The sequence below is a fragment of the Paralichthys olivaceus genome, chromosome 9, assembly GCF_024713975.1.
Source record: "Paralichthys olivaceus isolate ysfri-2021 chromosome 9, ASM2471397v2, whole genome shotgun sequence".
Taxonomy (NCBI): Eukaryota; Metazoa; Chordata; class Actinopteri; order Pleuronectiformes; family Paralichthyidae; genus Paralichthys; species Paralichthys olivaceus.
This window is the reverse complement of record NC_091101.1, coordinates 8,703,208-8,715,516: the sequence shown is the minus strand read 5'-3', so window position 1 is coordinate 8,715,516 and position 12,309 is coordinate 8,703,208. Positions and strand designations below refer to the sequence as shown.

The window sequence follows — 12,309 nt, the reverse complement described above, 5'->3', positions numbered from 1 at the left end:
ACTGAAACAAAAACTCACATTCTCTGTGGTTCCGGTGATGACGTGGAGTCCGTCATATGTCGATTTGATATACATCCCCTGTAACACAAGCAGATGGATTCAGTATTATACAGAGTACAATTAGAACTACATGATATCTTTATTTTTCATCTGTGTCTCTTTCTGTGTCTCTTTCTGTGTGGGCCAGAGACTCTAGGTCACAAAACTAAGGACTTGAAACGTTACTCAACAGTGGTAAGGATTGATTAACAGAGTGACAACTTTCAAGAAATATCAAGGTGAAGTGTTATGGGCCACCATGAGCCTCCAGAGCAGCTTCAATGCTCCTTGACTACAACTCTGATTCAGTTTCTTGAACTCAATTACATCATTTCACACCATTTTTCTGAAAGATATATCAAACATTTTTCTGATGGTGGTGAAGTGGATTTGTCAAACACCTTGATCTCAAAGCTCCCATTAGGTGTAAAACTGAGCAATTTGATTATTAGTATATTGTTATAATTGTTATTATTCTCATCAAACCATTCAGTGTCCCCTCGTGTCTGTCTTCACTATTTTCAAATCATAGATTTCTTGTTATTTTTCCTTTATTTTACCTCCTGACTCACTAAATACTGGATTTGACTTGAGACTTAAAACTGAAAACATTCCAGTCCCTAGTTCTGAGCTGGTAAAGTAAATAATTAACTAAGACAGCAAAAGGCAGGCAGTGCATATTCACACACCTTGAATATTTCATTATTAGTGCTGTGCATTGAGGAGACTTGGCTGAGTGTGGACTGTGGAAGCTGAAAACGCAATATATACAAACAACAAATTATATATGAAAGCTGTTTTGATAGCAAAATGTTGCTAATATACACATTCAGATGGCATTCACCAATATTAGCATTCATTTGTCATTCTGTCAGTCCACTGATGGTGACTGACAGAATGACAGAGCTTAAAAAATCCTAAAATGCTCATAGATCTGAGATGTACAATAGAACTGAGTGGTAATTCTTTGAAGGTTCATCAATATAAATGATCAGCTTTGTAATTTAATTGATTCTTAAAATAAAAATGTGCACCTTTCAAAACAACCTTGGTGTAAATGTTTGTGTGCCACCTTACCAGGCCTTCACTGGGCATGATGCTGGTGAGGTGGACCACCTCCAGATGGGCAGACTGAGAGACCAGAGAGTCTGATGATAGAGAGATGATGTGGTCACATATCCCTGCTAAGGTCTTACACTGGAAGTAAAGACAGCAGAGGGAAAAAGACAAGCAAAGAGAGAAAGAAAGAGAGAAAGAGCAAGAGAGAGCGACAAAAAGAAAAAGGCAGAAAGTTATTGAGATTGGTTTTGGTCCGCGGGGGATGCTGTGACCTAGCTGGAGGAGGTGAAACAGAAATCATTTCATCAGACTGTTCCACATCGCCACCTCCATCACGCCAGCACACAAACTGTTTCCTGTCACAGTCTGTCCATGGGCATGCCCACAAGACACCGTCACAGACTGAACAACACACCGCTGATACCAAACACAACCCGAGGTGCCCAGATGACATTTTCTAACAACTAAATTACAGAGCACAGATCTCATTTGTTGTTATCTGTATTTTTTCCTTTGGAAGATAGAGGCAATTTTTTCCATCACATCAACTAAACTAAATCAGACTGGATGGATTTTCTATGTTGTGATATTTTTTTCTTTTTACACTGCGCTTACATTTCTAATACATATTACTGCATTCGAGTGTATCCAAGCACAAACGCCAAATGAAAAGCATGACTTCACCTTACCTTTGTTCTAAATAAACCTTGGTTGTTTGTCTGCTTGGTCACGCATGCAAGTTAATTTATCATCCGCAACATCTCTGCCTTCTAATCTTGGCTGACTGACTGCAGTGGGTTTTACAGAGGCCGTTACCTTGGTTATTCTGCCTCACTGCTACGCTACTTAGTGCATACGTGCATGCAAACACACAACACACGCTGGAATGTAACAGGCATGCATGTAAGAGTACATACAGTATATTCTCATCATTCACACAAGCTGCATGACAGTGATGATCCCTGCACATTCTAATCTTCTCATCTCAATCCTAATGAGCAATTACCGGATTATAGTTATGAAATAACCAGAGGAGATCTTCAAGACACACAAGTATGTTACATGCAAGCACCTACTCACACATGCACACACACGCACGCACACACACACACACACACACACACAAACCTTGACTTCAGGGGAAATTGCATTGACTTTGATTTCCTAGAAACTTACTCTATAACCTTAACCATTGTTATACTTGCCTAATCCTCACCTCTAAACTAACCTTAACCTCAGTCTAACCTTAACCTAAACCAAATCTTCACCTTGAAATCATTCGGAACTTGATTTTTGTCTACATAAAGATGACAAGTCACTATGATGTGACAGATTTAAGTCCCCACAACATAAATTAGAGCTGGACCACACACACACACACACACACACACACACACACACACACACACACACACACACACACACACCTGCCCACACCCCCATCCTTTTCTGGGTCAGTTATTTGAATGTTCCGCTGCCTGTTTCTGTTTATTCAGTACTGTTATGTCAAAGTGTACTCATTATGTAATGGCATATCCAGAACTGTTAACTGTGACACCAAACAAAAATTTGAGCTTTAATTTGAAAAGAGAAGAAAAAAAATATTAACAAAAAAGGGGAGGGGGGACAGGAGCAGTGTATTTTGAATCTAGCCAATAGAGTTGTAAGTAGCATGTGAAGTACCCAGCTGGAAACTACAGCGAGTGACAATGCTGTGGCTCTGCTTGTGTCCCCGCTTTGATCATCAGACTAATAGTCTTGACCTGGGATTAAACCGAGGCCGAGAGACGAAAAGGCCCATCACCAGAGCGGAGACTCTCAACTCAGCTGTGACACACCCAGCCTTGATCAGACAGCCTGCTGGAGAATCAGAGCGCAGATTATAGGGAAGTTAACTTATGTGGCTGGCTGGCGTGAGATTTGAAAGCAGTGAAACAGAAAGCCAGACATAGTACAATGCCAAATGGATTAAGCTCTGGGTGCACACAACCCCCTCCATCCCCCACATCCACCACCTCTCTCATTCTCATTTTACCTCACGCTTTCTTCCTCATGGACTGACACCTTCTCTCTGTTGCACACGCATTCAAATGCTAACACACACTCTAAGCACAATTGCGTAATGATTTGTCTCCACATGCATGAGTGTACCCACACTGTGGCAAGTATAAAAATGAACTGAGACACAGAGAAGGACGAACAGAGGTAGACAGAGGGAGAAGGGGAGTGCGAGGAGGGAACTAGAAAAGCAAGGAGGTGGGAGGGAGAGTCCAGGAGGAAAGGGGGGAGAACACAAGGGAAAGGGAAAACACACAACTAGGACAGTCTTATGTAATACTCCTCATCCTTATGCATGCATGCACATAAAAACACACACACTCACATACACTTCACGCTCCATCAGACACACAGACTCACACATGCTCATATCTTATCACTCTTCTTCATCATCTCTCTACCGCTCTTTCTCACACTCACACACACACACACACACACACACACACACACACACACACACACACACACACAGTAGTCCCTGTCCATCTGATTGCTGCAGGCCGTAGTCTAGAGGAGAGCAGAATAGCAGTAGGTTTTGCATTATTGAGCAGAAGCTGACGAACGTACAAACTACCACTACAGTAGCTACAGCAGAGCATTAAACGGTCTCTGAACCCCATGTTGGATGTACACTGGGGGCACAGTGGCTGAGAGGCTCTTACATAAATGTCTGTATGGATCACAAACCATAAACACATTACTGAATAATATAGAAATAGACATGTTTACATAGAGGTGAATGATGCCACTCTTACATCTGTACTGTAAATATGGTGGTTGGTTAGTTTAGCTTAGCAAATGGAAATGTCCATATACATAGTTGTGGTTGTGTGATGCAACTTCCAATAGTTCTTTCTAACGTTTGCTCTTTCTTCTTCTTCTTCTTTCAGGCTTATTGGTGGTTGACAACCAACGTTAATGTGCATTACCACCATCTTCTGGATCTGCCTCTTCTTCCTCCATCATTAAGATGACACATGGGACACATCAGACATAGAACAACTACAGTTCTTATGTAAACTAGATAAAAGATCACTCTGTGTTCTGCATTTATTGTATCGCCATGTGTGTCCCATGTGTGGCTGTGTCACTTCACCTCCACTTTATTAATTTCTAAAATGCATACGATCACAAAGGAAGCAGCATCTAAAAGCAAACACCTCCTCCTTCCACTCTCCCTTTCTCCCTTCATGCTGTCTCCCTATTTCACACATAAACCTCCCACACATAACAGACTTAGTCATGTGTAGCCTTTAGTCTGGCACCCAGTGTGTATGTGTGTGTGTGTGTGTGTGTGTGTGTGTGTGTGTGTGTGTGTGTGTGCGTGCGTGTGTGTGTGTGTGTGTGTGTGTGTGTGTGTGTGTGTGTGTGTGTGTGTGTGTGTGCAGGCACATGCAAGCGCCTCTGTGCATGTGTGGTCCAGGTATTTCTCATGTAGTGGAGACCTAAATCTGTTTGAGTTTAGGTGGACAAAAGGAAAGTCTCCATAATAAGTATATTTTTAAGTGAGGACATGTTTGAAGGTTAAATCAAATTTAGGCTGAATCTAAGGTAAGATTCAATTTAGGGGTAAATATTTATGGTTTGAAATTTTAGTAAAAATAAGGTTAGATTAAAGTTGGAATAAATCTGGGGTATGTTTAAAATTGGCGTAAACCTAAAATTAGATCAAAGTTGGGGTAAATCTAGAGGTAGACTAAAGTTAGGGTACATCTAGGGTTTATTTAAGGTTGGGGTAAATTAAGGGTTGAATTTGTTTAGGGTAAGTGTAAGTAGTTATTATGATTTAGGTTTAAGTACTTCTCCAGGAAACATGTATAATTATGTGCACAGGTACACAGATGGATAAAGCTTGTGTGTGTGTGTGTGTGTGTGTTTGTCTGAGTGCATGTGTGCCATCTAATTATTTAAAGTAGCCCAATGTCACTGTCCTGTTTCATTAGCAGGCCTTTAACAACAGAAGTAAATGACAGCCGCTGTTCGCAACCAAATCACTGCGGGGGGAATAATCCTGACAGGGGCTGCATCACAATTTGGAGAGACCAACCTCTGAAATTCAGTCTCGTGATTAGTCTTGTTGACAGAAATGTGTCATATATATGTAAACTTCTCAACATTTGATCTGAGTATGTTCCCCGGCATAAAATGCTCAAATATTTGACCGTGAACTCCTCCTGCCATCATGTTATTTGGTTTTCTCCACCTGACCTTGAATGACAGCAGGAAGTGTCCCAATCCAACTGTCAGCCCAGATCAGACACTAGCTGCTCACTCGCTTTCACACGTGGACACAGACAGTTCTCTGTCACACATGCATGCACGCGCTCTCCACACACACACACACGATAAAATAAAGCTTGCAAAAGGCCTCAGGCTGGACGGTTACAATCGTGTGCAGCAAATTCCTATAAAATCACATAGTACTCTGACATGCACACACACACACACACACACACACACATGCAGAAAACACAAACAGACACAGGCAGCCACACAAAGGGTTCAGCTGTCTTTTTCTTCAGTTTGTTTTTGAGCACATGCCATTTTGTTTCACAGGCAAAATCATTGCAACTGCTAACAGAGCAAAATGACAAAACCAGTATGTCAACCAGAAGTGATAAGATTTCACTGAAGGGATGGCTCTACATTGGGTTTGCTTTCTTGCTAAGGCGAGAAAATTGAAACCATCCTCTTGCTAGTTACCTTCGCTAATGTCGAACCTCTCCTTTTATCAGACCTTTGATTCTGTGTAGTAGAACTTTGAAATCTTGGAAATGAAATACTGCATACACTTGGCTGTTTTATCTCTCCATTTAATGGATGCCATTTCATGGGTATATCTCATCCTCGTTGTCTGTCATAAAAAAAACATTCAAAAAGTATTCATATTTCAAAAAAGAGTTTGATATTTTAAAACAGAAACTTACCACGTGGAGAATCTTATTCTCTGTCTCGTACACAGTGCAATCCTGCAAAATGAGAAGATGAAGAGAAAGAAGAAGAATATATAAGAAGGAGAACGCATCAATGTGGACATCCGCACAGAGGCTCAAATATCTCCTTCCTCCAAATATAACAATGCAGAAAGAAGGAAATAAGAGAAATAAGAGATGGATGACTTCTTCTCCACCGGAGAACATTGGCAGTCAGCTGTTTTATTTCTAACCCTCCACATTATGTCTGGTACTTTAGAATCCAGGCAGGCTAATACATTGGATTGACCAGTTTTGGAGTGACTCTTCTGTGTGGAGATTCATAAGCCTCCTTAGGATTTAGAAATGACATTATTTGAACATGACAGATTGTTATTTAACGATAGCTGATAGTTAATCTAGTCCTGGGAAAGCAGCCCGCTGAATCCGCCAGATGTGCATGGGAGCAGTTAATTTGTCTGTTTGATGCATTAGTGCGGGCAGTGCTGCCTTCTTTGTCTGTCTCGCTGCACCTTGGCAGCCGCAAGTTCATTTGGCCCATTGTGGCCCTACGGTGGCCCCTTTCTCTTCGCTCTCCTATGGCTCTTGTAAGAGGGGATGGGTGTTATCTGCTCAGCTCCAGGATTCACTCTGGGCACACACACAAACACACTCTCAACACACACTCTAAGCAGGCTCTTACAGGGAGGACATGGATGATGTCCAGGACAGCAGGCATAGTTTCTATCCAAACAATGAGATTTCTACAGTATTAGAGTGTTTGCACCTCCAGTTTTGTTTTTTTTGGCAAATGTGTGTCTTACTGTAGCAAATGAACGTGAGGGAGTGTGCTAGAGAGAGAGGGTAGAAGGAGGACAGGAATTGAAGTGATAAGAGACCCCTCGTTCATTCTCCATCAGAGCCCCTAAGTTAAGCAGTGGACGAGAGTCAATGAGTCAATGAATACACTGCCTGAGGATGTTACTGAGAGCCACTCGTCCCCTCAGCCATGCCACACATAGCCTGTGGCAGTGGACATATGCTCCACTCATAGTCAAATCTATAGAAATGAGCTACACACCAGAGCAAGCTGCAGCCATATTGACAATTCCAATCCAAACCTACTTAAGTCTGGTCCTTTCACTTCAAACCCTGACCTTTATTAGATGGGCGTAATGAACTTGGGCACGATGGAGTGTATGATGCATGCATCACGGGTGTTTGATGCTGTATGTGTGTGTAAGCACCTGTTGTACAATTGTAGTTAATTCGAGGCAGAGCTGCACGATGTTGTTCTTCAGTAATGAATACTCTGTCACACTGGCAAATGGAGACCTGAAACAGACAAAAAAAGATTATCTGACTGCTTATAATCTAAATTTGGCTCTTGTTTTTCATCAAAGGCTCCTCAGAATGGGAAATCACATTTGTTTTATTTATCCACATTGGATGAGGATGTTGGACACACAAAAATAGGAACAGGTGATGATACAAACTTTTCTCATGTTGTGTATATATCATGTTGTGTTATTGTATCATTGTGTCAGAGGGAGATTACAATAATTCTAGTCTTTGTGCTTTATTCTGTTTTATACTAGGAGCACAACTCAGAAAGACCAGGTAAAGTAAAGAAAAAAGTGTTGTAGTTGTACAGTAGAGTTTGGATATTTAATTTTTGTGATCGTCCATATTGGATGAGGATTAGTCATTAATTAAAAGTCTGGATTTATGTTAAGTACAGATGTGTGACTCCATACCTGTCAAGCCAGGCTAGAAGGTTCTTGGCTGCTCCGATCAGATCCACCACTGAGGTTAGGAAATCATTGGGTAGCCTTCGGGAAGCTCGTCCATCATAGTGTCCGCCCCTCCGCCTGCCCAGGATGAAGTTCTGAAGGTTCTTCGCCGAAGCGTTCAGCTTGTGGGACAACGTCCGGAGGTTCTCTGTCTCCAGGCCGTAGTTCTGGAGGACAAACAGAAGGATTCAAATAAGATGCAGAATTACAGTTATTTTTTGAGTTACAGGATTCGTCTGATACAGGATCGCCAGCACAACACAATGTGTTAATTTCTGCATTCTTAAAGGTGCCTGTAGCTTTTGTTTTTAACTATGATTGCATTAACTCTGGCTATCACCCTGTCATCCAGTCTTTGTGCTGAGCCTAATCCTACTGGCTCTTTAGCTCCAAACTTTTAGACAATAATTTGTCCAAGCTATTGAATATTGAACCATTGATCAGATTCCATCTGTTAATGTTTTTTGTTAGAATCTTTTAGCATATTGACAAAGAAACTTTAAATCAGATAAAATAATGTGAGACCATATCAATTTATATTTTAGAAGGTAAACATTGTTAAAAAATCATTTTAAATAATGATTGAACAGGTTTTCTGGAACTGCATCAATAGTATCTGAATCAGTGGAATGAACTGAATCTAAAATTACTAGCTCTGTATAACCACGAGCATTTTCATAAAACAACCACTCTTTGCACGCACATGCACGCACAGAAAACACACACACACACACACACACTCACACACACACACACACACACACAGAGACCCACTGAGCCACATTGCACTCAGTGTCCAGTAGCACCTCCAGTCATGTCCTCCCTGACAGAGCCTGATTCCTGCTGACACAAAGGCTACACACACACACACACACACACACACACACACACACACACAGATACCCTTGTATAGTCAGATGCACAGGCAGAGATAGACGTATCTATTCCTCCTCTGCCTCTAGATCTGTTCTACACAGTCACGACCACAGCGACTACAAAGGAGAGAGGGTTTCACAGTGGTGGCAGCAGAGAGCAAGAGGGAGAGGGGGGAGAGCGAAGGAGAGAGAAATGAGGGAATTGTGGAACTAAAGAGGCAGAAGACAAGAGGGAGAGAGAGGAGGAGATGGCACCCAGCTATGCATCTCACTGAAACTGGGTCATGCATACACTGTGTTCTGTTTAATCTTCAGTATTCTGTGTGAACATAGATGTACACATGAACTTGGAGCGCACATGTTCTCACAGCTGTAATTAGGCTGTCCTATGATTCGATCTAGAGCTGCATGCGGCTCTTTCCAGGCGACGCACTGCTGAGATGAAGCGGGGAATAATGCCCTGTGTCGACTGTCTTATTTGCTGTGTGTGTGTGGAGAGAGAGAGAGGGAAAAAGACTGACAAATAATTTGAGCAGCGCCTGCATATGTGCGCTTGTGTGTGCCAAATCAATACAGTGAGAGGGCAATGCCATTAGAGCAACAACCCCCCCCCAACTCCATCTTTATGTCGATGTAGTTGCCATAGCAGCCATGTGTGGAGTGGTCTCTCCTTCTGTGCTAATATCTCTACTATTGTCAACAGAATTACACTCAAAGATCGTTTTTGAACTGTCTCCACAAAACAATTTATTTTACATCCTTAAGTTTCAAAAGTAAAATATTAATCAGTATTATTCAACATTAAACTCACATTCACTGTTGTTAAAATTAAGCTTCTGGAGGCCACTAAAGGGAATTTATATTACCTCCATCAATCAAGAGATTATTGATTGCATGGGTGTCACTTTTATCTTTAACGGCAAACTATTACCTTTGAACCCAGATATATAGTGGATATTAAAATATTATCACAGGCTTTTCATATTTACCCAAACTAAATTATACAACTAATATTTTCTACAATTGAACACTAGATTAAAAATGAAACAAGTTCCCCTTGATTTCAAGAAAAATCCAAAATCTATTAGAGGATGCTGCTTAAAAACTGATCAAGTGCGTGTAAAGACCATTTTTGTATGGATGTTTAAAACAAAGGGTTGTTGATGAAGTGTTTCCCTTGAGAAATCGACAGATAGGAAGAACATGAAAATACTGTCATAAAAGAAAACAGGGGAAAGAAAGAAAGACTAAAATTACATATAAGTATATGCACACACCATCAGATCAAACAAGAGTCTCGAGGCAAAGGAAATACATTGAGTGACGTGACGAGACAATAACGGGAAAATATTCATCTTTCGTTCCAGCTTTCATCTGAGGAGTCCTGTCTAATGAGCTCAGATGTTCAAATGAGGATGAAAAGGACAATATATATAAATTATGGCCAACAGGATTTTAATTTGGAGTCACGCAGGGTAGCATTGAAAAGGAACAAACACAGAAAGCTGACTCATGTGTGAAAGACTTAGAGGAGGACAGGAAGCCATGAGTCACAAGAGGAATTGGGTCTTACAACATAATAAATCTACCGAATTATTATTAATGATCATGCCAAGATATTTTAAGGGCTCTGAGAAAATGTTAAGACTGAAGTTGTTTTCGAGGTCTTTTGGTGAATAGTCAGAATATCTTGCAGGTGCTCTTTAAAGGCCAAAACATATGAATATCAAATTTATTAGAAACTGTAAATTCATATGAATGTGTTTGTCTGTGAGTTAACCTTTATCTCAACTTTGTCCAGTTTCAAGAGAGAATGATGCTGTTCCTCATTTCCTCTTTCGCCACAAAAGAAGAAAAGAAAGGTTGAGAAATTGGAGATGGAGAGTTGTATTAGACTCAACTAAAACTAAACCTCATCAGCTGACATAGAGGGTGCTGGAAAAAAAATTATATTTGTGTGATAGATTTCACAATAAATACAACCTTCAGGATATGAAAAGATCTCTAAAGTAAATAATTATATGTCTTAGCGACTACTTTAACAACCTTTAAAAATATGATACACAAAGTAATTGACCAGGTTTGCTGATGATTTTCTGATGTTTTGATAGAAGAAAAGAAACTTGCTCCAAACCTTATGTTAATACACTGTATGTGGCAGAAACAATTATGATAAATTCATTCTAATCCAATAATATTGAGTGGTGACCACTTCATCAAAACTTAAAAAAACAACAGAAAAAATGCCTCCACTTCAGTGGTGTCATCCAAGTGTCCGTAAGCCGCGACATTTAAATTCAACTCATTTACAACATGTTTTTGACCTAAATGTCAGCTGTTATCCTCCGGGGTTGCAGTTACTGCAGTTCTCGCGATACGCTCGTCTCGCAGCGCTTGGGCAAGAGCTTGTGTGTGCGAACGTGAAGGCGGCTCCAGGCTAGGAGGATAATAATGAACATTAAGGGTAAAAACATGATGTAAATGATGCTGTTTTTTGTCAAATTTAAATGTTGAGCTTTATGGACACTTGGATGACCCACATCCATTGAATTTTCTTCTGTTGTTTTTTACATATGAAGAAGTGGTCACCATTTATGTACTTGCAATGCTGTTTACCCCTGAAACTTCAAAAGTGTTTTGTGGACTCAAACACTTCACCCACCCCTCAATCGGCATAGCAGTGAGTAGATAATGAGTGTAATTTCATTTTCTGTGAACTTTCCCTTAAAATATAATGAGATCTGTGCCATTCATGGGTTTCTTTCAATTCGGATATTAGAACAAGCCGTCATTGTGTTATTTCATGTTTCGCTCTTTTCTTACAGTATCTTGAAGAAAATTCACTGCATACTTAGAAACCTACTTAGCATAGATGCTCAGGGCAAATCCTTGATTGCATAGGCATAAAAGAGGGGACTTCCACATTTACAGTAAAGCTCAGTCAGCACTTGACAGTTGCATTGATCCAAAGCCATGGAAGCGCCACGGTTTTTACTGTAGGACGACCAGCATCAAAATGGTTGAGCCAAGTAATCAGGGTTTTGCTTTCCTTATGATGGTTTATATTTTTTTTATATTGCTGACGACAGTGAATCTTCCTTTATAATCTAAATACTCATGGGTCTGCTGGTTCAACAGAGATAAGTCCAGTATGTCAATATTTTACAGAGATACCAATGGGACAAGAAAAGTGGCACAATCAGAAAGGTTGCACATCAGCCAACTGCAGGTAAGCAAAACAAAAATTTTGCACTGGGTGAACTATGTGCGGTGGCAGAGATATCTCAGAAAGTGCATTCATGGAAAACACGGATGCAAAACCACACAACTGGAAAAGCCAAGACTTAACTAAAAGCTAAAACACAAACACAGCGGAAGACAATGGATGTTGACAATGACACGAGCCAAAAAGGATTAAGTAATAATGTTTGTGCTTCCTTTTAAGACTCTTCAAGCACCTGTACCGTAACACCTATCACAAACGACGGCTCACTTGACTGCATTAAGTCAATATTAAGTCCTTGCAATACTATGTCGCTCACCTCCATTGCAATTCTGTTTCCGTTATGTGGG

The 12,309-nt window shown here is 40.6% G+C and overlaps 1 protein-coding gene across 7 annotated transcripts in view; it reads right to left on the bottom strand.

The window, feature by feature from the left end:
* LOC109637860 (connector enhancer of kinase suppressor of ras 2) overlaps nt 1-12,309 on the bottom strand; it is a 56,336-nt gene that overhangs the window by 28,974 nt on the left and 15,053 nt on the right. For all 7 annotated transcript variants that reach the window (XM_069531760.1, XM_069531755.1, XM_069531754.1 and 4 more), the window contains exons 3-7: nt 7,826-8,028; nt 7,316-7,403; nt 6,084-6,125; nt 1,117-1,236; nt 19-78 (exon numbers count right to left, since the gene is read on the bottom strand). In XM_069531760.1, the coding sequence (XP_069387861.1) occupies nt 19-78; nt 1,117-1,236; nt 6,084-6,125; nt 7,316-7,403; nt 7,826-8,028 (513 nt within the window). The remainder of the gene's footprint in view (nt 1-18; nt 79-1,116; nt 1,237-6,083; nt 6,126-7,315; nt 7,404-7,825; nt 8,029-12,309) is intronic.